The sequence below is a fragment of the Lipophrys pholis genome (assembly GCF_963383615.2).
Source record: "Lipophrys pholis genome assembly, chromosome: 13".
Lineage (NCBI taxonomy): Eukaryota > Metazoa > Chordata > Actinopteri > Blenniiformes > Blenniidae > Lipophrys > Lipophrys pholis.
Genome location: NC_137632.1, coordinates 26496080 through 26523664, shown reverse-complemented (window position 1 = coordinate 26523664; position 27585 = coordinate 26496080). Strand labels below are relative to the sequence as shown.

General features: G+C 48.8%; 1 protein-coding gene across 1 annotated transcript; it reads left to right on the top strand.

The window, feature by feature from the left end:
* Positions 1-1158: 1158 nt before the first annotated feature.
* On the top strand, positions 1159-24125 carry efnb2a (ephrin-B2a). The gene is given in 6 exon segments (XM_080478535.1): positions 1159-1385; positions 8919-8994; positions 8996-9203; positions 16648-16740; positions 19126-19236; positions 20918-24125. Coding segments are annotated over 6 exon segments (1011 nt in total). The 5' UTR covers positions 1159-1272; the 3' UTR covers positions 21328-24125.
* Positions 24126-27585: the final 3460 nt, after the last annotated feature.

Below are 27585 nucleotides of genomic sequence, written 5' to 3'. Positions count from 1 at the left end.
AGCTGCAGTGTTTTCTACTTGATTGCAGCTTGTGTGTGTGTGTGTGTGTGTGTGTGTGTGTGTGTGTGTGTGTGTGTGTGTGTGTGTGGGGGGGGGGGGGGGGTTCTTTTAAATCCACATTCAGGCATCGGGCTATTTGTTAATTCGGAGTAAAAACGTGTAAATTACGCACGAAGTTAATTACGCTTCGCATCTTCACTTGTCATTGAACCATTCATGTGTTTTCTTTAATGATATTTATTGATTATTTATTATTTATCAGATGAAAATGCCCCAACACGAGCTGAACTCGGGTCACGGTGTGGTTCGTTGGATAAAGTCGAACTGAGCTGGAATTTCTCCTCCGGTCGTTTGATTGACAGCTCGCCTCCTCTTGACTTCCCCCGCCCGCGGACCAATCAGCGGCGGCCGGGGGTGGAGCCCGAGCGCGAGCCGCTCACCAAATATTCCCAGTCTCAATCCCGTCGCAGTTACTTTCCATCCAGGTTTCGGAGCAGCCGCTGAGGCACAAGCAGCCTCCCGTGCGTGAGTCTGCGGGGAGGACGCAACCTGACGAGGACCTGAGTCGCAGCCACTTCTTTTTCTTTTTTTTTTTGGTTCTTTCATATTTTTCTTCTTCTTCTTCTTCTGGAGGATTGTGGACCTTTTATATAGTATGAGAACTTCCATTCCAGCTCCTTTGATTTCTCTCATTGTCACATTTGATAATTTTCTTCATTTTGACCATCCGACCTCATTGTTTCGCCCTGCTCATTTTTCTGCTGCTGTCACCCACACCATCACCTCCACCAGCGCCAGCTGAACGCGTGCGTGCCTGTGCGTGCGTGTGCGGGGATTTCTCACTGTTGCAGCCGCCGCTCTCCTCTTCTCTGCTGCTCTTGGATGTTGCATTGCTGGACTATAAACGCAGAGGGATTATTACTTGTATTGATTTCCATCTGCCGCCCGGTGCACGCGCGGACCCGCCACTTTTTCTCCGAGTCTCTCTGAGGGATGTATCGCGGAGGGTTGAAGTCTTAGGGGAGAATATCGAGGCTCTGCCCGCTGAATGAACTGCCGCCGTGCGCCTTTGGTTTGTGGAGCAGCTCGGTCGCAGGAGATGCTCTGATCGGGCTCCGTGCGCCTCCGGATCGGGATTTACCGTGAAGAGCGTTTCTGGAGCGCAGCTCTTCCTCCTCTCTTGTGTGATTTCTTTTTTCCAATTTTTTGGTGTGCATGAGGACTCACACTATCGGTTCATTTTGACACGGATTGTGCAGCAGACACGGAACCATGGGGGACTCGATGTGGAGATATTATTTCGGAGTTTTGTTTATTGCCTTCAAAGTGGACTTGTGCCGGGCGCTCATCCTGGAGTCCATCTACTGGAACACAACAAACACCAAGTGAGTACACACACACACACACACACACACGCACACACACACAGACACACACACACACACTGAAAGACGGTTTTTAATGCCAGACTGGAACAAACGGCGCAGCTCGCCGCCCACACCTCAACGCGTAAAATACCCGCACTCACTCAACAAAGAGCCCTCACAGGAGTGACATGTTCACATCTCCAATTATTTCACATTTTCAGCCAATCATATCCAGAACCTTCTGATTTTCTTTCAAAACACCGCATCATAACGCGTAAAATTGCCGAACCACCGCCTGCCACTTTGCGTCGGGACTCCTTCTCCTCCAGTTTATTGTCCGTATGGAGAATGGAGGTGATCCAGGCAGCACAGTGAAGCCGTCAGCCGCAAACACAGGCCGAGATGAAGCAGCTCGTGTCGCCGTTGAGGAAAACACTTGCGGGCAGTGCGAGGGGACGGAGAGGCCCGCGCGGCACCGAGCAGTGTGCAAACCTGTGCCACGAGCTTTTCTTCTTCATACTGTTGTTAATGCTTCAACGTTGCCTGGATGCCCGGCTCATATTTAGAACGTGTGTGATGCTTTGGCAAAAAAATTTAAAATAATAATAATTAAAAAAAAAATAAAAAAATGCAGCATTCATGTCTGGTGGTAAATAATAAGTTATTCATAGGGTTGACTGTAACAGGTCCAAAGGAGGCTTTTTCAGCGTTAGTAGGCTCACACATGCTCCCCCGCTGTCTATACCTCCTCTGTGTTTGGAGATAATGATATTTATGAGGAGAAAGGTGAGGCGGGAGGCTCAGCCGGAGCCACCGGGGCGCTCCGGCGCAGCGGCCGGGACGCTCCGGCGGGGTGCGACGCTCCGCTGCGGTTCAAGGGAGACAGTGCAAAAGCCAGGTGTGTTTTTATTGGGCTTCCTGGTGGATTTGTGGTAGGAGAGATGGAAAGTTTATATGGACCGAGCTGTAGAGCCGGTGCGTAAAGTCATGTTTATGTTGTTTATCATTTATTCATAATTGTTTCTGATGTCCTGGCGGTGATCGTTTAGGCCTCATTATTGGTCAGATCTCGTTTTCCTGCCGTTGTTCGCGCAGCCTGACATCACCGTGACCCCTGTAAATATTCTGAAAAGCTAAAAAGGCGCTTAAAGAGGTTTTTCTTCCATCAGTTTTAGGAGAAGGTGTCTTTCTCTCTGCACGTTTGGTCACAGGCGCCTTCTTTTGTGGCCGTTTCGTCACGGCCAGACTCCCAGTTCCTCTCAGTAATTCAGCTCCCTGTGTGTATGTGTGTGTGTGTGTGTGTGTGTGTGTGTGTGTGTGTGTGTGTGTGTGTGTGGAGACGTTGGGACGGTCTAACAGGTGTCTATTGTTGAGGCTCTTCCAGTTTGAACGGCTGCGGACGGACGTTTTTTAACGCGCGGCCCAGTGCGTTGCGTCCCCGCGGCGCACAAGGTCCGCGCGGTCTTTCCGTGTGTGTGTGTGTGTGTGTGTGTGTGTGTGTGTGTGTGTGTGTGTGAGAGGAGGATTCTGGTGCTGCCGAGCCCTGTGTGCTCGGCCTCACCAGCCTCTTGACTGCCACAGCCATCTGCGTCCGGGTCTGACCCACCAAAATGCCCGTTCCAAGTTATAATCACGACGTTTTTATCCAGTTTTTCCAGTATTCTCAGTATTTCACAGTCAAATGTTTCAGCTGGTTTGTATCACAGGTACATTGGGCCTGTAGTGACTTGTTTTTATACTGCTGGTGTCAATTGATGCCCGCTTATACTGTAAAACATCATTTTGAACAAACTAGTTCCTAAATAATCCCGAATGAAAGCTGTGTTCATTTCAGATATGAAGTTGAACTTCATCCAGTTAATGTCATTAAACAGGTTTGCTTTGAAATACACATGATTACACGCTATTTTTGATTCCTGTGTGCCGCCACAGAGGATGATGTAAACTATATATCATTGCTGTAAACAGTCTTTTAACATTGCTTCCAAGTAGACAATAAAGAACTATTCTATTCTATTCTATTCTAAATATTTAATTATCTAAGTTTATTAACAGTATTTTGAACAGGGACCGTCTAATAAACTTTGATGTTTGTTGGTCTTCACTGCCATTTTGACCTGTTCAAGCTTTAATCTTCTATATTGACATTAATAAAAAGGTCACATTAAAATGTCAGGTTATTTTAGTTTCGCCTTGTTCTTCCAGGCTACAGTATATTTTAAATGTTGCCTGTTTATTTTTACTGTGCGGTTTCCGAAGCTGCTGCGATAAAAAACAAGAGGAGGTCGTTCAGCAGAGACGTTTTCAGTGTCGCACGCGACGTCCTGGCTCACACTCCTTCACCTTTGCAGGTCTGTGTGTGTGTGTGTGTGTGTGTGTGTGTGTGTGTGTGTGTGTGTGTGTGTGTGTGTGTGTGTGTGTGTGTGTGTGTGTGTGTGTGTGTGTGTGTGTGTGTTTGATATGCTCTCCTCAGTCTGCTCAGTTTTAGTGGTTCTGACTCAGTTTTGTATTTAGAGAAAATACTTCGGGGAGCGTCCGACCCCCAGAGCGGGTACAGGCCTCGGGGCCGCCGCACGAGCGCAGTTGGCATTCCTGCCGAATTAGCATTCCCGCTCGGGTCTGCCGGTCCGGGCGAGCGGCTCGGAGGGCGACACGGTTGCGTGACGACCCGCCGCGGCGCTCCCGTGTGCGGGTCACACTCTGTCTGAACCTGCAGTGAAATCCAGTCCACAGCAGTCTCACCTGAAGTCTCCCTCTAATTGAGTTTCTTTGTTTTATTCCCTCACGAGCGACGTCCTCTGAGCTCGGCTCTCTTGAAGCCTGACTAACGTTATAGAGCGGGTCAGCAATATGTTGAGTTGTCCTCCTGCCTCCTCCTGCCTCCTCGTCCTCCTGCCTCCTCGTCCTCCTGCCTCCTCCTGCCTCCTCGTCCTCCTGCCTCCTCGTCTCGTCTTAAGTTTGTGTTTTTGACTATTGAAGGAAAAGGAAGGATGAACGTTAGAAATGTAGAGGCTCTGGGTCGGTTTGATGCCTTTGTGTGTTTGTGCAGGCTGGGAGAGAGAAATGGGGGGAACCGCTCTCTCACTGTGTGTGTGTGTGTGTGTGTGTGTGTGTGTGTGTGTGTGTGTGTGTATGTCTTGTAGTTAAAATCCCTCCACGGGCTGACGGCTGTGTCGATTAAACCTCATTGTTGTGCGTGCTTTACTGCTTTACTGCCCTTATGCATGAGCTTCCTAAGAAAAAAAAACAAGAGAGTGACCCCCACCTCCTCCAAACCCCCCCCCAACACACACACACACACGCACACACATGCACCTCCTTCGTCTGGTAATCCATTTTGTAGTTGGGAGGGAGAAACAAAAGCGAGGCCTGCTTTACATGGTTTATGTAAAAGGAGCGCTCCCTCTCCTCCACCGCAGTTCATTAAGAGATTACACACACACACACACACACACACACACACACACACACACACACACACACACACACACACACACACACACACACACACACACACACACACACACACACACACTCACCCACGGGCCCTTTGTGACCGGGCAGCAATGGGGGCACCTCGGTGGGTCCTTTTGTGAGTGAGGGAGGAGGAGGAGGAGGGGAGGGGGTGCAGGGGGTGCCAGTTGATAGAAAATGATGCCTCCTCCTCTTTTCTCTTTTCCTGCTACGGTGGAGAAGTGGTCGGAGTGGTTATACTGGGGGTTTGAGTCCCGAGATACATTTAATTTGCAGGAAAAATCTGCTGAAAGAAAACAAACAGAAAAAGAGGAAGAGGAGGTCGATTTCTTTTCTATTAGCAGCAGCAGAGAAAAGCCAATGATTCAGATTTTGTCATGAAAGAAGAAAAAAGACGGAGCAGGGGACGAGAGAGAAGAAAGCGCCCGGGTCCCGGGGGGGGGGCGGCGGGGTAATTACGTCTCGGCTCGCCGGGATCTCGAAGGCCCGGATTACTGGAGGAGGAGTGGAAGGAGCTGCAGGACGAGGAAGAAGAGGAGGACGAGTGACCCCCGGACCACCAAGGGCCGAGGCCTGGTGGGGGTGGGGGGTGGAGGGGGTGGGCGGTGGGGGGGAAAATAGTCACATGACAAAGTTCTATTTTCTTTTTGCTGCTTCTCAGGAAGGAACCCTGTCAGCCTCCTTTTGCTTCCTTTTGCTCTAAATACCCCCCCCCCCCCCCCCCCACACACACACACACACACACACACAATGTAAATGTAAAGGTGCAAAGGCACAGCGCGGAGGTAAACAAGGAAAACAGATGTCGCCCTGCAGATTCATCACCTGCAGCTACAAAAGTCCCTAAAAATCCACTTTGTGACCAAAAGTTCAATCCGTGTCACGTTTGTGTAAAAACTCAGTTCAAAGCGACGCCTCCATGTAAACGCTTATCATCTCAACACTGATCTGACGTCATCACGGTCACACCAGGTTTGTTTTTAGCTCAAAGCTGAAAGAAAGTTTGAATAATAACTAAATGAGGTGACTCTCGCACGAAAACGCCAGATTTGGCGATGACAAGTTTTCCCCTCTTAAGTTCCTTCATGATGAAGTTGATTTAGCGTCACACCTCTGATTGTTTCAGTGCTCCGTGCTCGACAGCAGAGCCACGTGAGGAAAACCTGTTTGTGACTCGTCGGTGTGAATGGGGCAGCGTATCGATGCCGGGCAGGACAGTTCAGCCTGAGTGAAAGGAGGGAGAAGACTCTTTATATTAACAGATCAATGATGGACGATGGAGGAGAAGTTCCCTCGGTGTTGGACGGACCGTTTGAGTTTGAGTGAGATCTGGTGCAGACTGATCACACTTGTCCATATCAAGCGTTTGAGGCGAACCACTTGACGTCGGATCATATTAAATGACGTGAGTTCCAGGAGCGCAGGTGATCCCAGTCAAGGGGTCGGTGAGCTTTGCTGCGCCGGCCACCAGGGGGCACAGTGATCGCTGCGCTGTGTTTGTAGCACTGATGCTAGCGCACACGTTCTGTCGTTTGCTCTCCGACACCGACTCATCGTTCCTCTAGTGTTTTGCAAGTTCACTTTTACCAACTTTCTTCTTCGCCGTCGCTTCATAACGAGTCGGTTTGTTGCTTTCGGTCCGAAAAACTCACATTTCCTTGAACGTCCTGTTATTTTTAACTCATTCATCCAAAACCTTCTCACTATAGAGTTGATTGAAGGAATTTTAGAGTTTAACAGGAACTAAAATCAATCAATGAAGTAGTTTAGAAGTAGAGTGAGAACAGACGCAGGGCAGTGTGAGCTGCCTTTATTCTGACCTGAACCAGATGATTTGATCATCTGATGATTTGTTGGCATGGTGGGGCAGTGGTTACCCCCCCACCCCCCCCCCCCCCCCGTTTTGGTGAAGGAATGACAAAGTAATGATCACAGAACAGGATCTGCTGATCTCAGCCCGTCAGGGTTTCATGATGGAGGCTGCAGCTCTGCACACATTCACAATCAGCACATGCATGCATGCTTTCACCGCCGTATAAACACACATGCCTGCGTGCACGCATGAATGAGCGCTTACACACACATAGAGGGTTAACACACACACACGCACACGCGCACACACACACACACACACACACGCACACACACACACAAGTGAAGCCTTCAAGGCTTTTCTGAGGACCCTGCCTCTCTCTCCTTTTCTGTCTTTCTGTATGTGCTCCACTTTTCCTGACTGGACTCTCTCTCTCTCTCTCTCTCTCTCTCTCTCTCTCTCTCTCTCTCTCTCTCTCTCTCTCTCTCTCTCTCCCTCTCTGTCATACACACACTGATGAGAAGATGAGGCCAGATGGCGCTGCGACGCTCAGATATGCCTCCCCTTCCCTTCCGTGTGTCCGTCACTGGACACACTGTACCACCGCTGAGTGTGTCCCCGGGGCTGCAGGAAAAATACTTGCTCGGCCTACTTAGCTCTGTGTGTGTGTGTGTGTTTGTGTATGTGTGTGTGTGTGTGTGTGTGTGTGTGTGTGTGTGTGTGTGTGTGTGTGTGCATGCAGTTTTCCAACGGATGCCTGCTGTGGGAGAGTGGAGGAGAAATAATGTCTGAATCAGTTGGACTCAGTGTGTGTGACGGACAGAAGAACAAGTGTCTCTGTCAACACACACACACACACACACACACACACACACACACACACACACACACACACACACACACACACACACACACACACACACACACACACACACACACACAGAGTTAACATATAGAAACACATTATTTCCTCCTGCTTTCCGTTGTCTTCACGTCTTCAGTGTCTGACGTGTCGTAATGTTTGTCTCTTCCTCGCGCTCACACACTTCTCATAATAGTGCTGCAGGTTGTGTGTGTGTGTGTGTGTGTGTGTGTGTGTTTGTTATTGCTTTAGTTTTGTGTCGCTTGCACCTTGTATGTAACACGAATCCTGTTTGTGCGGAAAATCTCATGATTCTTGACCTTTACTGAGGCAGGTGTCAAATTACATACATGCATGCAGACATGGTCAAGTCCAGTTAAAAACAGATGAATAGTGTGATTTTCAGCTCCGTTTAAGGTGCATTATTTTCTATTGTTAGTGAATGTTTTCAGTTTGTTTTTCAGTCACAAGACTGATCAGATTGAGTTCTTAATCCCGGGAAGCTGCTTATCCCACTCTGAGTCATGCAATAAAGAAAGAGTTCAAAGACCTTCAGATGTGAGAAATTGCTGCTTTTACCCCATTTGTGTAATTACAAATGGAATAAATTGAATTTAAATCCCCCCAAATTAACTTTGATCTGCGGCTCTCTGCACACGTGTGGAAATCCACCGTCTGCGCGTCTCCTGTCGACGTTCTCGCCGCCTTCATTAGCCGGCGTGTTTCCAGGCGGCGGTGTCGCAGCTTGCTGTCAGAGCCTCCCGGGCGTCCGCAGCAGATAAAGACTTCACTTCGACCTGCAGCCGTCACGCCGAGCTGCAGCGGCCCGGCGGTGCTTTCTCACTGAACAGCAGCGTTATTTCACTTTTTGGGGGAGAATTGAGGGAAGTTCGAGCACAGCGGCCGACCAAACAGGCGTTCTCTGTCCACGTGTGTGTTTCTGCCTCGTCAAGCTTTTATTGGGGTATTTTTTTTTTTTTTCATTTTGTGTTTTGTATGCTGACGCCGTTCCTCCGTTTCCCTCGTTTTCCCGGCAACTGCGCCTCCTTCTTCTCATTTAGCTGGATAATTATTCGCTCTTTTCACTGCTGCCACGACGCTGCAGTGAAGCAGGGGGATTTTATCTCCAGATATGGAGGTCACCACACACACACACACACACACACACACACACACACACACACACACACACACACACACACACTTCCGCCATTATCTTTCGTCATTTAAAATTAATGGACACGATCAGTAATTACTCCATCCATGATTACAGCAGCTTCCCGTTTTTTCCAAGATGAGAAAACCTCTGATGCAAAATGACTCTCAACTGTTTTTTTTCTGCGACTAACTGATCTCTCCTCCTCTCCTTCTCCCCCCCCCCCCCTCCTCCCCCCTCCGTCAGATTCGTGCCAGGCCAGGGCGTGGTACTGTACCCCCAGATCGGGGATAAGTTGGACATTGTGTGCCCCCGGGTGGACGGCGGGGGTGAGCGACGGCGTGGAGTTTTACAAGGTGTATATGGTGCCCAAGGAGCAGCTGGAGAGCTGCATCATCACCAAGGCCGATACGCCGCTCCTCAACTGTGTGAAGCCCGACCAGGACGTGAAGTTCACCCTGAAGTTTCAGGAGTTCAGCCCCAACCTGTGGGGGCTGGAGTTCCTCCGGGGGAGGGACTACTACATCATCTGTGAGTACCTGCTCATCACCATACGTCAGGTCTGGTCTAACGGCGAAGCTAAAAGAGTCTTATGGCGTGTTGCTTCCCCATGGACTTTTCAGATCTGTTTGTTCTCCTTGGTTTTGTACTTTCAAGACTTACGTTATTACAGCCCTCCTCAGAACATCAGAGGGTAAAGGGGAAAGAATGTTCTTGATGACGTTCTGCGAGATATTGGACACAACCTGATGTAGAAGACGCTCCATTGCCAGATAACTATAAAAAAAAACAACAAACCCTCGCAGTATATCTAAAGCAGAATCTTTCCTAGAGTCCCCATAGATATCAGCCAACATGCTTCAGTCATTTGAAGTTACCTCGAATAGCATTTCAGACAAAGACGTTTCGTGTTCTTTCGTCTTCTTCTGAGCCTTTCCCTTTGGGTTTCGCTCCCAACGTTTGACAAATCAGACCAGTTGCGGGAGAAATGATGTGAAAAACGAAGCAGCGTGTGAGCCGTGTTCACTCAAATCCTTCAGAGCTTAAGATGTTCGAGTAACCTTGCTGGGTTGACGATACCAAACTCCGACGCTCCATGTTGGCTTTAGGAATTAATGGTTCGGGGAGGAAGTGATTACTTAGCCATTCCCGTGGTGCAGGTGTCACGACTTTATTTTGCTGATTGCCTGTGATGTACTGGCGCCGGCCTGGGAGGAAGCGCTGATGGGGGGGGGCTTCAGAGACGGCCCCCCGGTTTGAAACACGGGAGGTGGACTGAACCATCTGCGTGGCGCTGGTGGGGGGAGCGTGCCGCAGATCGGACCATCTGCGAGGCTCTGTCACAGCCATCTGTGAGCTGTCACAGTCGGGTACGGCCATTTTCCTGACTGAGTAAAGGGGGAAGGAGAAGAGAAGAGAGTGATGAGAGGATCAAAGAAAAGCAGGAAATGTTGCATCCCCCCACCCCCCCCAATCCAAACTGTCCTATTGTGTCGGACAAAGGTGGATTTTACTAATCAAATGAAGCAGGTAGCAACTGATCAGTTGTAGTTCCTGCTTCACACAGAACACCACAGTTTGATCCTCTCAACTAGTCTGAAAGCAAACAGGGAGCAGCGGCGGCTCCGTCACTTAATGGCTCCGAGCTGCAGGTTGTTTACATGGCGGGGCTCGTCTCGCTGCGTTTCGGGTCTGACAGGTACTTCTGTGGTGTTGCAGGTGACACGTTTTCAGTCCTCTGTTCACGTGAGAATTGACTTGAGGTTTGGAGTTTTTTTTCTTTCTTGAAACAGTGTGGTTGAACGTCTCTGGCTGTGCAGGCCGATCAGAGCTTCAGATGTGGTCTTGAGTGTTCAGGGACTACAAAGGCTTCCGACTGAAGTGGTGCAGAAGCTCCCCCCCTCCCCTTGCGTCTCCTCGCCTCCTCCACCCCAAACTCTGCCCTTAATTATTGATGAGGCAGTGCCGATGTTTACTCAGCCTGACTCTCTGCTGCTCGATCCCCACGGCTGGAGGAGGTGCTGGTGGTGGAGGGAGGACTGGTGGTAAAGGAGGTGCTGGTGGTGGAGGGAGGACTGGTGGTAAAGGAGGTGCTGGTGGTGGAGGGAGGACTGGTGGTAAAGGAGGTGCTGGTGGTGGAGGGAGGACTGGTGGTAAAGGAGTTGCTGGTGGTGGAGGGAGGACTGGTGGTAAAGGAGGTGCTGGTGGTAAAGGAAGTAGCCTAAAGACGGAGCCAGAGCGAGCTGTTTCTCCGTTAGGTGGAGGAATGGTGCCTGCTGATGTTGGCCGTCTGGTAAAACCTCAGGAGGAGGGAACAAGCAAGAAAACAGACAAAATGCATGAAGAAATAAAAAGCACACGTCATTCTTCTCTGGAAAGAAGAAACATGCCTCTTCCCTTTATTATTTCAACACTACGGATGTAACGGAACGTCTCCGGTCCTCAGATGCATTTGTAGCATGATTATTTTAAAGTCGACCTCTCTGTAACTCATACAGTAAACATGGAGACAGACGGGTCGGAAACTCCACTCAGAACTCATCCTGACTCTTAAAGAGAAAACAATTCATGTCATTTATGATGTATATATAACTATAAACTATATAACTGAGGCAGGGCTGCAATGATTTATAAATGAATAACCATGCCCCCCCCCCCCCCCCCCACCACCCCCCCCCCCCCTCCCAGTTCTGTCCAAGCTCTGCCGGGACACCGCCTCAGGAAAGTTCACCGCCAGGATTTCATTAGTCTTTTTGGAGTGAGCACTCGATACGTAATTAATTAACCGGCCGTTTAATCCTCCATTTCTCCTCACAATTGCGGCGGCCCCTCACATCAATGCTGAGGATCGGGAGTCTCCACCAATTGGATTAGCGCTGCCTTGTGTGGAGCTTCGTGCCAAGGCTAGACCTGGATTAGATGGCTACGTTCACCCCCCCCCCCCCCCCCCCCCCCCCCCCCCCACACACACACAACACACACACACACACTGAGCCAGTCGGATGTGTTTGTGGCTCTGATGAGCTGAAGGATCTGTGGGTGTGTGTGATTCTGCGTTAGCTGCCATGTCAGCTCTGCCTCTCGTACATTTCTCTACCATTTGCGTTTTCCCTCCTTTTCCCTCCACATTTGAAAGTGGCGGCGCACAATGCCGCTCCGGTTGGGAGCAGATGAGCCTGACGTGATTGTCTGCGGCAGCGTGGCCTGCAGCCGAGAACCTAGTGAGCTAGATGATCGCATGAGCTAAAGAGGAGGGGAGAGAGAGAGCGAGAGAGAAAGAGAGAGAGAGAGAGAGAGAGAGAGATGAATAAGGAGGGAAAGGGGGCAGAAAGAGTGACGAAAGAGAGCTAACGAGGGAGGGAGGGAGTGAAGAAAGAGAGCTAAAGAGACAGAGGAAAACAGAGCGCGGCAGATACCGATGGAGATGAGCTAAAGAGGGCGGCGGAAGGACGAAGGTTGCATTTGCAGTCGCCGCACACATGCTGGGGGGGGTGGTGGGGTGGTGGTGGTGGGGGGGCGATTTCATCAAGGCTTTAATCACCTTTCGCTTCAGTCACAACAGAAAACAGTGCCGTCACCTCCCGCTAATCCGGGGCGAGGAATCCGACGGAGGGAAAAGTGCTCTCATTCGCTCTGACTTAACTTTCAAAAGCACTTTTTCTTCTCTGACTGGTCAGATTGGAGTTATCCCCGAGTCAGACCAGGTTAGATTATCATCACATTATGAAAATGGGCGGCAGGAAGAATCAGTTGCTAATGCTAATGTGTATCTGTGTGTGGGGGGGGGGGGGGGGGGAATGACAGCCACGGAGGCTAAAAACAGCCAACATCTGAATTAATGCACCTCTTGTCGCTCTGCTAATTGAATGTTAAACACATACCATGAACCTGAGTGGATTTACATAATGGGCTGGAGTGTGTGTGTGTGTGTGTGTGTGTGTGTGCTCTGTTGTGATTGGTGGTTATTGAGCGACTGGTGACCCAGCTCTGCCCTGGCCTCTTTTCTGAGGGTCACCAGGGTCCCGGGAAGGAGCCAAGGCGCCTCCTGTCGGGGCCGATTAGGGCACACGGCCGTGACGGCCATTAACCGGCCCCCCTCACCCTCCTGGAGCTCTGCGGCCGAGCCCTCGGACCGCGATTACGTCCGCCGTTTAGATCATGGCCACCATAGTCTTCTCACGTTGGTCCACCCCTGTCTCTCTCTCTCTCTCTCTCTCTCTCTCTCATTGGGCAGCAGACTCTCTCCTCTCCTCTGCTGTCCATCCCTCCATCTGTCTGAAAGGCCTCCTCTCTCTCTCGCCGCCTTCGCCGGGCTCCAGCTTTGTCTTTCGGCGCTGCATTGTGTATTAATTACAACCAGGGAATTTGGCAGCTTCAATCAATGCTGCTTTCAAAGTGCTCTCTTTTCTGGGATTATCTCAGATTGATTTTATTCCTGTACGTCGGTGGGATTGGGTTTGCCCGAGTATTTAGTTTTGGTGGTGGAGACGGTACTCACTGTATGCATTAGGGCATCATTTCTATGCAGTGGAAAAGAATAATTTGAACAAATTAAGTGATTTTCTTGCAGCATAACTGTATCTCAGTAGAATCCCTGTAGATGAAGTGACGTGTAATTTCGTGTTCAGTCTTCCATCTGTTCTTACTAGACACTGTAGTATTTGTTCCCTGCAGGCCGTGTGTTTGTTTTAAGGCTCAGGTAAAAAGTAATAGGAGGCCTCAAGAGGTTAACTAAACTACCGGTATCGTTCACGTTGTGTGCGATTCTCAGTGTGTACCACTCCCGGTGTGTTGAAGTGTTTGTTAAGGCGCTCGATGTATTTTCCACACACATTGAGCAGTTTGATGACTGTGTGGTTAAGCTTGTTTGTTTGTTCTTCACGTAGTTTAAAGAGTCTTTGTTGTCCTTATTATTTGATAAACCACTTTGCTCCGAAAAGCGACGAGCCGATGTTGGTTTCTTCAACGCCTCAGTTGGTAGAGTGGGATGCCTTTCTGTAGGGTTTCTACAGGGTTGCCAGTTCAATTCCCCGTCTATATGTGGACGTGTCCTTGAGCAAGACACTGAAAATCCAGAAATCCGCCTGAGGTGACGTGAAAAAAAGTCTGTAGAACCACCAGAACATCACAAACTCTTGTGAAAGAATAAAGATATGGACAGTTTCTAGGTTTGTTCTAGATTCCACACGGTGTCTGATGATAGTTTTCTTTGATATGTGTCGGAACCCCCCCCGGCTCACCTCTGCTGGACCCCCTCCTAATGGAGAATATAGTGGAGTTGGCTGTCTCTGGGCTTCCAGAAGCTCAGACGCAATACCCCCCCCCCCCCACCCCCCACCTGCCTGTTATCTGGCTGCTCTAAAGCCAGCAGCCTCCTAAACCCATTCATGAAGTTCTTGTAGGTACCAGGACTATTCTCCACCCCCCCCACGAGCAGAGGTATTATGGATTAGCTGGTTAACTGTAGCCAGCTCGTCCTCTCAGAACCCCCACCCCCCCCTCGCCCTGGCCGTGTCTGACCGGGCTGGGGAGGGCCCGGTCATTCAGACATCTTTAGCCCATTCAACAGCACATTCTGTTTAAATCCCAGTCAGGCCTGCAGCCTGCGGACCGCAGCCTGGCACGGCTCTGACGCTTTACTCTGCATTTAAAGGGGAGGGAGCGTTTTTAAAGTTTTACACCGCTCCAGATTGAAGCTCTCCTCTCCCTGGTAGTTTTGAAATGTCAGGGAAATGTTGCTGCCAAGTTTACAAAAAAAAAGGAGAAAAAAAAAAAAAAAGCAATTTGTTTTTGGAGGCTTGGCACGGAGGAGGACTGGGTTTATTTAATTTGATCTTCAGCTGAGACGGGTGCTGATGTGTTAACTGCTTATATAGGGCAAAGGGAAGGAGGAAGGGAAGTGACGAGAGTACCAATATGAGAGGCAGACGACACCGAAACACAACAGGCGCACCACAAATAAACGCACCTTCTTTTTTCACCCTGAACTTTGACCTGCGGAGGGCGAACACGTCCCGGCGCCTCGACGAGGGCGCTCGCAGCATCCTGCATGTCCGACACGCACACGCACACGCACACACACACGCACACAGGAGCAAAAGCCTTTAAGGAGCTTTGTCTGTAATGTGCTTTTCGGGCTCCACTGGAAAGCCATAGGTCAGCGAGAGAAGGAGACGTGAAGGGGTAGCAAAGAGGAGGAGGAGGAGGAGGAAGAGAGGGCGGAGGAGGAAGAGGAGTAGCAGGAGGAAGAGGAGGAAGAAGAGGGAGCTCTCGTTAACATGCTCTTTGTGTCCACTCGCATCACTGTCTTATTGAAATGAGGGGACTGGGATCAGAATGATTGGTAGTGAAGAGGGAGGAAGAGGAGGAGGAGGAGGAGGGAGAGCAGGGGAGAAAAATGTCAATGGGGAGGAGGAGAAAAGGGGAGAGGAGGGAGCACGGTATCATTTTTTAAAGCTGTTTCAATCATGTCAGAGTACCTGCTTTTTCAATTCCAGAGCAGTTGGTTGGTGCAGGAGAACCGGGGGGAGGAGGGGAGGGGGGTTGGAGGAGGAACAGTGGATGATGGGGTGTTATCGGAGGGAGGAGTGAATGCGGGCCACCGAGCGCTGGCTGGAAGCCAAGCCGCTAAGCACCGGCAGCTCGTTAGCCTCTGTGTTAGTGACCTGATAGACCACAAGCCCTGGTTTAACCCCTCCTCCTCCTCCTCCTCCTCCTCCTCCTCCTCCTCCTCCTCCTCCTCCTCCTCCTCCTGCACCATCATGACTCCTGTGAGTCGCAGTTTTCCCTGTCCCCCTCTGGAGGCAGCAGAGATAAAAGAGGACATAGCATGGAGGCTAATGGCCTCTCAGTGGACTGCTGTCATTTCAATCTGCTAAAGAATGAATGAAGGGACATCCAGGACTCTCCTGAACCTTCTGCTGGCCCATAAACAGCGTTCGAGCTGTTTTAGATCCTTTAAGGTCGTGGAGGTAGACGTTACCTCGTCACCACCCCTCTTTTCACTCCTGTCTTCCAAACTGATGCCTCCTGAGTTTTTGTTTCAGGTTCAAATGTGTCATGTTACTGGTCAGATTCACTCCGTTTCAAAACACTTTTTAATTGAACCCGGCACCCTCCATGTGTTTTAAATCAATACTGAAGAATCCGAATGAAACAAGACACACTTGCTGTTTGGGAATGAGAACTGACGGTAAATCTATGAAGGGTAGCTTACAGTGAATGTTGATTATTGTATTCATATCCAACACAAATGATTGATATTTAAACATCTCAGACAGTAATAGTGTGTTTCAATGTGAGAAAATTACTTTTAAATCAGTGAACCTCGGGTGGAAGTATGAGAGGTTGATTAAAGTGAATATTTATGAAGACACACACACACTTTCTCGGTGGAATATTTATGGATTAAAAACAACCTGAAACATCTTTAAAAAATGTGGGAAAACAATCATGATGCCAAATCAAACATATCTACATGTGTGCTGCTGCTTCTGCTCACATTTCCAAGACTTCAGAGGTTTTTTTGTTCCTGGTGTGGACGCCAGGACGGGTTAGTGAGGTTGTGGAGAGCTGGACTGAGGTCGGACTGGACGACGGTCCGGTTGGAGCTGCAGCTCACAGGTGAAGCCGTCAGGAGGCTTATCGCACCGTCATCCAACATGGCGGCCGCCTCTGTGTCAGTCCTCCTCTAAACAGCCTCCTTCATGAGGCCCATCAGCACAGTTAGAGATATTACAGTCACAATTACTCAGACTAATTGACTTTGGGGAGGAGGAATACTCCGGCGGAGCGGAGCCGCGGCGGAGGTGATGAGCGGGCGCGTTGTGATTTTATTAAAGTGGAAGGATGAGTCACATTCCTTTCTTAGCTGCTGTTGTCTTTGGGAGCGGGCTGTTTCTCCGAGATAGGCTTAAAGGATATATATTCCCTGACGGAACCACGATGCTCATCCCTCTTTCTCTTTTCTTTTCAGCCACATCCAACGGCACCATGGAGGGCATCGACAACCAGGAGGGGGGCGTGTGCAAGACCAAGTCCATGAAGATAGTCATGAAAGTGGGACAGAGTGAGTATTTAAATTGCATCGGAGCGTGAGCCGAGGCGGCCGCGGTGCAGAGCTGCACCAGAGCAGAGAAAGATGGTGTGTGTGAGACTGTGGAAATGTCCTAATAAGGTCACAGGAGGCTGAGCGGCGTGCGGCTCCATCGTCTCCATGACACCTGGGGCTGCGAGGGGCAGGAAGTGTAATCCACCACACGCCTAATGCGCGCACACACACACACACACACACACACACACACACACACACACACACCACACACACACGGTTGTGTATGCTTGCATGCACAAGTGCACAGGCAGCATCTGCTCTGGTACCCTTGAAAGCTTTCTACACATGAACATGTAGTTTAAATGCACACAAACACCTAATTCTCATGATCTAGCACCCTGATGTGACACACACACACACACACACACACACACACACACACACACACACACACACACACACACACACACACACACACACACACACACACGCGTCCTGAGAGTGTATTCAGCCTCAGGCGCCTCACACATTAACCCTTTCCAGCACACAGACTCCGTCCTTGATTATCGCCAAGATAGTTTAGAGTCCGCCGCTCCGGCCGCCACCTGGACGGGTCACTCACCCCGGCTCGGACCTCACCCCAGGCCTGGCTCTGAAGGTCGGGGGAATTAGAGGAACAGGTGCCGACCAGGCCTGGAAATTGGCTTTGCCTGTGTGACGCTCCAGCTTCCAAATCAGCTGAGTGATTAAAAGCAAACTCCCGTAAGATGGAGCTCCGGGCTGCGGATGGTTCCTCCGTTCGGCTGGTCCAGGGTCTGCTCAGCATTCACCGCCGCCACATAGACACTGATGAGCCTCCGTCAGTATTTATCTCAAAGTGAAGCGAAATCGAAGTCCGGTTGATTATCGGCTCCTGAGAAGCGTAATTTTTTTTCATGCCGGTGGAAGAAAACTGGTGTGTGTGTGACGCTTTAACTTCCCCTCAGAAGGATTTCTGCTCCAGGAGGAAGATTGTTTGTGGGAATCAATAAGAGTTAAATGGATAAGTCTGTCTCGGCATGTCTCGTATGTACACGGACTATCGATCGCTCTTAGTGTTGCTCCTGTCTATGCTTGCATTGAAGACGAGTGTGATTATATTGATTAGTGATGGAGGAGGTCAAACAATCTCACAGGAGATTGTGTATTTGGAGTAAAGCTTGTGACGGAGGTGACGCCGTCAGTTTGTTGGTTTTTCACAGTCACGTCTGTCACATTATGTTTCCCATTGAATAGAAAACATGAGGGAATACAAATCTAATCTGTACTCATGTTTCTTCTATATTATATCCACTTTATACAGTGTATTATGTCTGTACTGACATTCTATAGTCCACAATATTCTACACTGATAATCCTAATCTATACACCGCAGTACAGTTGTTCTGTGTAATAAAGTATCAGTTTTAAAACTATAACAACTGTACCATATATGAGATAACCTCTGTAGTATGTTATATTACACTACATTACTTCATAATACCAAATATACACTTTAAATACCCGTTATGTATATTATTATATGTGTTCTACCCACTATAGCTCCTGTTATATAAAATTCAATCAGTCACGTCAAAGATAACCTACGCGGCTCAAAACCAGATGACTGCGCCACGTGGAAAACATTTCTCAGTGTAGATTAGACCAAACAAGATGCGTCAAAGCAACGTGTAAAATCACGCATGATGGATTCTGCTGAACGTTGAGGACAATTCACTGTATTCTACACCAATTTCTTTAAGATGTTAAACTTGTTAAGATTGAAGGAAAACATAAAAGAGTTGCCCTGAAATTAAGTTATGTTCTGCTTAATAACCGCGGTATGTTATACACTACACCGCTTTTATGACATATATACTTGTTACTTGTTTAATCTACTGTCAAACTCCCCAACTACATTCTAATACGTATTTTATACTCAGTTTCAATACCAGTTACTTGATAGATTTTACTTCTGTAAACTGTCTTGTTTAAATCACATCTTAAAACACGCATGTTCTCTTTGGCTTTTAACCAGTGTTGAAGTTGACTTTTACTGCTCAAAGTGTATTCTGTGCTGCCACTGTATTGTTGTATTTATAATTGTATTTTTATATTGTTGTACAGCACTTTGGTCAACTGAGTTGTTTTTAATAGTGCTTTATAAATACATTGGATTGGATTGGATTGGATCACAGCACGTTGATTTTTATTGAGGATGACGGGCAGGTTTTCATTTGGTTTCTTTAAATAATCCCGTCAGAAGAACTTAAACCAAACAACACGAGGAGCCGAAGCCTCGGACAGAAAACTATTTGTTATTTAAAAAAAGTCAAAGTAACAAACATGTAAACACGTTTGCTTCTAATTTGTATTTTTCAGATCCCTCTGATCCTATTTCACCCAAAGACAACCCCACCAGAGTCCCCTACTCCCCCAAGCACTCGGACGGCAAAGACGCCTACAACCCCAACGACGTGCTGGAGAAACCAGGTGAGCAGCAGCAGCGTGTGTGTGTGTGTGTGTGTGTGTGTGTGTGTGCGTGCGTGCGTGCGTGTGTGTGTGTGCGTGCGTGCGTGTGTGTGTGTGTGTGTATGTGTGTGTGTGTGTGTGTGTGTGTAAAGGAAAGAAAGGTCAGCGAATAATTGAATGTTGCCCATAAAGCTGATAGGCATCTCGGGCCCCTCAAGGACTTAACCTGCTGCTTAAGTGACATTTTGAGGAAAATGATCTGATCGCTGTCTGCCATCTTTTCTCTAACGACTCGCTCCGAGCACAGACACACACTTGTTTCTGCGGCGAATCACAACTCAGATTGAGACGTGACGTCACGTCGCAGACCGGCCGCCCTTATCTCTGCTATTAAGTTGCAGTTAAGAATCTCTGCAGAAGTAAATCGGGGACTGGCAATTTCCGCGCGGGGGGGTGGGGGGTGGGGGGTGGGGGGGGGACCAGGAAGGGCCTGAGAACAAAAACAAGCTGACCTACATAAACAGCGCTCCAGCCCTCCGTCTGTGTCCCGCCTCACCAAGGGGCGTCGCCTTGTTTTTTTCTTCAGTTTTCCCATCGAGTCGCAGCCCGCAGGTGCAGGTGCGCCATCGCTGCCTGTTAAACCCAGGCTGGCGCCGCTATCTGCTCACCTCAGCATCTCTCTGCGCATCTCACCCCCCCCCTTCATTGTTTCTGATGTCTCATCCCTCCATCCCGGCCGCGAGCGCGAGCATATGGGCTCCAGAGTGCTGTGGGCAGAGCGTCTGAGGCGGCGTAATCCCCTTGTAAGACAAGGGAAGGGTCCTCACTGTGGGCCGCCTGCCATCCTGTAACCCCCCCCCCCCCCCCCCCAGCCCCACCATCGCAGCACTGTCCAGGCCTTGGGGACGGGTGGAGGGTGGGTGGGGGTGAGGGTGACAGTAATCCCTCCTTGCACTACAGTAATGTTGGATGTGAACCAGAGAGTGGGTCTGCAAGCCAGAGCTCAGCTTTCATACTTGATGTCTCATGATGAAATCAAGTATTTCTTTGTTTTTGTTTTTTTCCCTTCGTCTAGAACCGCTAGTTATAAAATGAAGTTACTCTTTATGGCTTTCAAAATGTAATTCATCTAAGTGCTGCCGGCCTGTATCTCTCCGGCCATTGTGCTGGATCCCCGTCGGGCTGAGCGCGCCCTCGTTTCAAGGTCGCCGTCTCCACCGGCTGAATTTGAATGGACCCCGATCGAACGCGACCTTCCGTAGACAGACGCCGAGTCGCTCGTCTTTTCTCTCGTCTTTAACCGTGAAATCTGAAAAGGCAGGAACGTCGCGTGTTCAGAATTTCCATCCGCGGTAAACCTGCGTCTTAAAGGCCGGACAAACGTGTTGGCAGTTTCCGTGCAGAGCAGCTGATGCTTTATGTGTTTTTGTTGCTTTGGGCTCCCGGTGTTCTGCAGAGCTCTCAGTATCTGTCTGCCACTTCAGTGGAGTGTGTTGAAGCGGGGACACTTCCAACCAGGAGTGTCCCCCCTCTCTTCAGAGCTCCTCGTGGAGTCAACAACCTCAGCAGTCCCTCGTAGTCTAAAAATCACCGACAGTAGCAAACAAATGCCTGTGAGCGTGACGGATGATGACTTTTAAAGCCCGCCGTGGCGCCTCTCCTGCCTTCGCTCCTCTCACCGCTGTTTCCTCCGCCCTTCCAGACGTAGCGTCCAGAGAGAGCAACGACAACAACGGCAACGGCGGCAAGTCGTCCAGCGCCATCGGCTCCGAGTTGGCCATCTTCGTGGGCATCGCCTCGGGCAGCGTCATCTTCATCATCATCATCATCATGCTGGTCCTGCTGCTGCTGAAGTACCGGCGGCGGCACCGCAAGCACTCGCCGCAGCACGCGGCCACGCTGTCCCTGAGCACCCTGGCCACGCCGAAGCGGAGCGGCGGCGGCGGGAACAATAACGGCTCCGAGCCGAGTGACATCATCATCCCGCTCAGGACTGCTGACAGCGTCTTCTGCCCGCACTACGAGAAGGTCAGCGGCGACTACGGACATCCGGTCTACATAGTGCAGGAGATGCCGCCGCAGAGCCCGGCCAACATCTACTACAAAGTCTGAGGGGAAGCTTCTGGAAGCAGGAACTCGGAACTACACTTGAGCAGAGTTTCGGGCAGACGCTGCCGACTCACCTGCAGAAGGGAAACTCTAGCTCTTTCTCTCTCTGTCTCTCACTCTGTCCACTCCTCCTCCTCCTCCTCCTCCTCTCCTCTCCTCTCCTCTGATGTTTTGTGATTGTTCTTTTTGTTACTTTCTGGACGTTTCGCTGATACCTCGTTGCCCAGGTTTGGGACAGGACGAGTGAAGGGCCTGGAGAAAAGGTTGCTGCTGCTGTTGCTCTCTGGGGAGGACGGCCTCTTCCCTCTCCCCGCGTGGCTCAATGACTTCCTCCGCCATGGCCGCCGTTGTGGGAGAGGAATCGTGCTGAGGAAGTAGATGGATGCACAGCGTGTTTTGTTTTTCCTTTTGGATGGACGGACGGATGTATAGACAGGAAGGTTTCCGGGCGGCAGGAGGAGAAACAGGAAGTTCCTGTTACTGCTTGGGAAAAGAGAGGAAAAAAAAGACAAAAACAACCGGGAGGAGAGTTGACCATGAACTGACAAGATGGCCGCCCTTCCTCGCTGTGGCTCGCCGGCCAGAGAGACTCGGTGGATTTAGCAGCCGGCGGAGGAGGGGAGTCGGGACTTTCTCGTGCTGATCCTCTCCGGGACTTTTCCACAGGAGTGACTGGTGGAGATTCACCCGCTCACCCCGCCACCCGACATGCTCGCCATCACACACATCCACCCACGCGCACAGACACGCCGTCAATGTGAACTCTTTTGGGTTTACGTGTGGATCACACCATTTTTCCTCATCGCCCGTCACCTCTTTCAGACGTTACTTGAAGGTTTTAAGGAGAAAAGTAGATTCCCGCCTTCTTTCTTTCTATACACTTTTCTTTGTTTGTCGTCATGTCCTGGTGTAGTTCAGGTGCAAATCGAGGTTTCTGCTGTCACGTGCGGCGACCCAACAGTGGCGGGGAGCTGGATGAGGGTCTGACGGTCTGTCCGGGGTGGCTTCTGGAAAGAGTGGAGGACCCTCACATGACTTAGTACAGCACTTTTAACCCCTCGTTCTCTTTTGGCTACCTCCACTCTTCACAGCGGTCCACGCAGAGGCAGATAAGAGAGAGATGGGAGAGCAGCTGTGTCCCGTTAGATTTCGTAGCGAGGGTTCGCCTCTGAGGGCTTTTTATGTTGGGGTGGGAGTGGGGGGGGGGGGGGGGGGGGGGGGTAGGGGAGGGGTGTGGGTGGGTGGGGTGGTGGGTGTGGGATAAGAAACCCAGTTCGCCTTACTGCCGTTTTCATCAGGTGAAGAAGAGGCCCGAGATCTAGTGGAAGTTAGCGTAGCTGGCTGAAACAGCTCTAGGTACTGCAATGTTTACTCCATAGACTGTATAAAAAGATGCTTCTCTATGGAAGTGAAGCCAAAATGTTCCAGATGAGACTCCAGCTAACTCGCAGATCGCGTGGAAGCGGCCGTGCTATCCCCACTCAAATCGTGTCCCCACTTTCATATGACGTTACTTAACTAATTAAAACCAAACTGATCCAACAAAGAAACCTCTCAAACAACAAACACCATCGTTTAGGAAAGACGTGGTGATTATTCTCTCAGGAGGTGGAGCTTTGGACCTATACTACACCCAGCCTCCGGGGGGCGGTCAAGACCGTTTGGCTTTACTTTTATCTTCTTATACAGTCGATGGTTTACCCCGAGGGGTCCAGTGATGATCAAGGATGGCCGAAAGGGCCCAAAAATCGACGTGACTGGTGCTCTCCTACTCTGTTTTTCTGAAAAAGCACAGGGACATCCTCTCACAGCGTCACTGTTTCCCCGTTCCCATTAGCATTTCTATATTGTGTTTTTAATTTTTTTTTTTTTTTTGGAATCTGGATAGATGTACATTTAATCAAACAAACAAAAAAAAAGGACGATGAAAGATGACAAAAAAAAAAAAAGCAGAATTTATTTATGCTAGACACATAGAGCACAGGTGTTGTCAAGCGGTATGGAGGAGAGGAAGTAATGTTAATATATTATGGTATAAGTGCACATTATGCAATCTAGGTTTTTGATTATTCCATATCTGTCCACCTCGCTGAGTCGCCCTGTCGTGTTGACAAAGACTCAGTCCTGGGAAGGAGGACCGTGGGGAGGGCGGCCCGGGCCCCGACCCCCCCCCCCACACCCCACCACCCCCACCCCCCCACCCCAAAAATAGCTCACATTGGTGTACACAAGGGCAGAGTAGCTGTGTCTCCCACACTCAGTGTAGCATCTCCCAAAGGATATTTCCCATGAACATCCAGTGCATACACTCATGTCTGTGTGTGCGTGTGCGTGTGTGTGTGTGTGTGTGTGTGTGTGTGTGACTTCACCTCCATTATTATCTTTGGCGTGAGGATCCTACTAGGGATTGAAGCCTTGTCCCCGAGCATCTCTCAGCCCCATCGTCCACACACTCATCCGTTCACAAAGAACATCAAATTTTCACCGAAAAGCCAAGCCTTGTATGATCTGAGGTTTGTGCCTCTGAGAGGCTACAAAATCTGCAAATATGCAATTCTTATTTATTTTTTTAATCGATTCTGAGAGGTAAAAAAAAAACTAGAAAAAAAAAAACAAGGAAAGTGTTCTTAACCACTGAAAGATGTAACAACAAACAAACCAACGACACAAGACTAACAAAAGTACGTCACACAAGCCTGCTGTTAGCTTCTCTTCTTCTATTATTTGTAGAACTTTTTTTTCTGAAACCCTTTTTCTGTTCCGACTGTGTGCCGTAGTACAAAGGTAAACTGTGAAGATATAAAAACAACGACAAAAAAAAAGAAAACGTATCTAACACACCTGCACAGGTATTTAAGAAGAAAGAGAGAGAGAGAGAAAAAAAAAAGAGACACCCACACACAGAAAATGGCTGTTTAGTTGCTGTCTGTCTGCGGCAGAATATGACAATCTTATTAGTTTCTTTGAATCTGGCGTCCTTTTCTTAGCTGCCACCCGACTAACGCTCTCCCAACACGGCGCAGGTTTTCCTGTGTGACCTGCTCTGAAACGGCGCCGCCCTGCTGTGAGAGTCTTAGCCACACGGGCTAGGAGAAGCACCTCAGGCGACTGTAAAATGCCTTGCTCGTATGGTCAGCCCTTGGTCACTTGACTCAGTAATTTTGCACCGTACTTCTGTAGGTAAGAAAACTGTAAATACATTAATGTTTGTATTGTATATGGATCCTGGGTTGTTACAATAGCCTTATTCACCTTTTTAGGAAAGTCAAATGAGAAAAAATGAAAAAAAAAAAAAAAGCTGAAAAAAATTGGAGATACACTTCAGTACAACAGAGCATAACTACTTTTTTGGTAAATAGCTTATGTACATATTGACCAGAACCCAATTAAAAAAAACAACAACAACATTTTTTTATAAACTCTTAAAGCAAGATGTTTTGTATAAAATTTGAATTTTTTGCTATGTATTTTAGCTAGCGCTCGATGGAAAGCCCGTGTCCCCCCCCACCCCCCCCCCCCCCACCCCCCCCCCCCCCCCCACTCCCTCCCTCCCCTTTTGCACTGTTTTCATGGTAATTTGGTTTAAAAAAAAAAAAGAGAGAAAGAGAAAAAGTTGCCAAACCGACTGCTGCATATTTGTGCCATAAGTGTGTACCATAAATATTTATTGAATTAGTTTCTTTTGGGTTTTTTTTCTTTTTTTCTGTTTGTTTAGTTTTTTTTTTCTTTTTGGTTCTGTTGATGATTTGACTCCAGTCCAGTTTGTAAGTAAGACAGTATTATATTTACATCGTTTGTTCACCTCCCCGGTTCTGTTCAGTCACGTCCCAGTTAGCGGTGGGGGGGGGGACGGACGCCGTCAGCCACCCCACCCCCCCCCCCCCCCCCCACCCTCCTTTTCCTCGCAGTATGAGATGGCCAGGCTGTGAAAGATGGTTTGAACCTGCAGAAACTTAAAACTAAAGTGAGGATAAATGACACACATTCCACCAGTCTGTTACAAACTGAAAATGTTTTTCAATAAAATGTTTTTCCTATGGACACACTGTCTGCCCGTGTTGATTTGTTGTTGGTGTTCCGGTGGTGTAGTGGACGGCAGTTTCATCTCCACACCAAGAAGATCGCCGGCTCGCACTCTGTGGAGTCTGCATGTCCTTCCTGTGCATGACTGGTTTATTTATTTATTTGTTTATTTATATTTGGTGGTGGTGGTGGTGGGGGGGTACTCTGTCTTCAAATCATAAAGAATCAAGTGGGCAGCCGACACCCTGCACAGATCTTCAGTCTGGTGTCAGGACACACAGATTCACACTTTGGGTGGCAGGTCTCTGGAGAGGTGGAGGAAACCGGAGCACCGGGCGAACATGCAAACTGCCCACCTCATGGTAAACTAACCTCACCTCAAGGCTTTAGTGTTTTCACCTTTAACTTATTGACTATCTTCACTCCTATTTGGAAAATGACGGAGTACAGTTATAATAGTAATAATAATAATAATAATAATAATAATAATAATAATAATAATACATTTGACTTCAAGGCGCCTTTCTTGGCACTCGAGGACTCGGTGCATTAAAAACGGTAAAAATAATACAAGACAATACAAGACACAGGGCAATTGTTTTGAACAGTTTTTTAAGTTGAGATTTAAAAAAAAAAATTTAAGTTGAGAATTTTAAGTTAAGATACTAGATACTTCTTCAAGTAGTGGAGCTGATCCACTTGTAACTGCAAGAAAAAAAAAATTGTCACCATGTAAATCTGACTCCATTCCCTCCACCCGCAACCCCTCCATCGCTCACACACGACTTTATTAGTTTGGGTGGGTACCGTACCGTACCGTATCGTACCGTATCGTACCGTACCGTACCGTATCGCACCGTACCGTACCGTATCGTACCGTATCGTGCCATACCGTATCGTACCGTACCGTACCGTATCATGCCATACCGTATCGTACCGTACCGTACCGTACCGTATCGCACCGTATCGTACCGTACCGTACCGGCACACACTGCGTAGAGGCAAACGAGGCTAAAGTCTCAGAGTCCCACATCGAGGCAGCAGCTCGCAGCAGGATTTCCTCGTCTCTTCTTTTTCCCAGATTTCACCGATCGAAAGCGACGCAGGCTCCAGCAGGCAAACAGGATGAGGCTCCATTTTCAATCTGTGTGTAAGCAATCCTCACAAATAGCGTTTGGGAACCAAGCCAGTGTGAGGTTTTAGCTTTAGTTTAGTTGCGCTCCGCGGTGGGAAGCAGGGCCGAGTTAATCGGGTCCAAACCAAGCAGGGTGGGGTGGTGCAGGGCTTTGTGGCCTCGTGGCTCACAGGTTCTGGGTTGGAACCAGGTTCCGTGCCATGATCCGCTTTCCCCCACTCTGTCCAAACGCTTTCAACGTGGCTTAATCTACAGCTCTAAATTACCCCTGAGCGCCGTGAATCCCGATCTCAATGTGTCAGATGGGATGTTGACGGGCTGGCAGAGGTTGTGGATGACACACATAAAGAAACACAAACGGCCCGATTCACAGTATAAAGTGTGTTAAATCACAGCTCACTCAAATAGATTACGCTTTCAGTTTGCATTTGGCCGCTGATCAACAGAGAATATCACCATGAGTGACACCGCCGCAAACAGGAGCACCCAAACCAGGGTTCGGTGTGCATTAGACCCCGTTTGCATCAAAACAAACACATGGACGGCGATTTGTCACACATTTAATTCTGTGGGAAAAAGATTAAGAGATTCAGAAGAAGAGGATTCGTGGGGAAACGTCTCTCACAGTAACAGAAGCTTCTCTGTAGAAACATTCATATGTCGATGATCTGGTTCACATGGTTGATATTCCTTATTACTGTGGGCAGATGGCCAGTAAATGTAACTCATTGCATCTGTTCAGCTTCAGTGTGACTGTTTGGTAAAATCCAATTTTGTGTATTTTTCATTCATTCGTTCATTTATTTATTTGATTCTCTGCTTGTTGACATTTAATAATTGTTAAATTTGCTGCTGTAAAGCTTGATAGAAAACGGTGAGACTGTTTCTCTCAACATTAGAGAGGGTGTGTTAGTCTCTATGCCCACGACGACACATAAATATGAGATGAGAATAACTTATTCATGCTTGGAGCAACTTCCCTTTTTAACTTTCCCTAAAACTGTTGAATGAGCTCAGATCTGATCGTGGCAGCAGCTCCGACTCGTGGTAACCTTCATGTCCGACTGTGTTCTGATGCTCTTTTCCCAATGGAAAGTTGGACT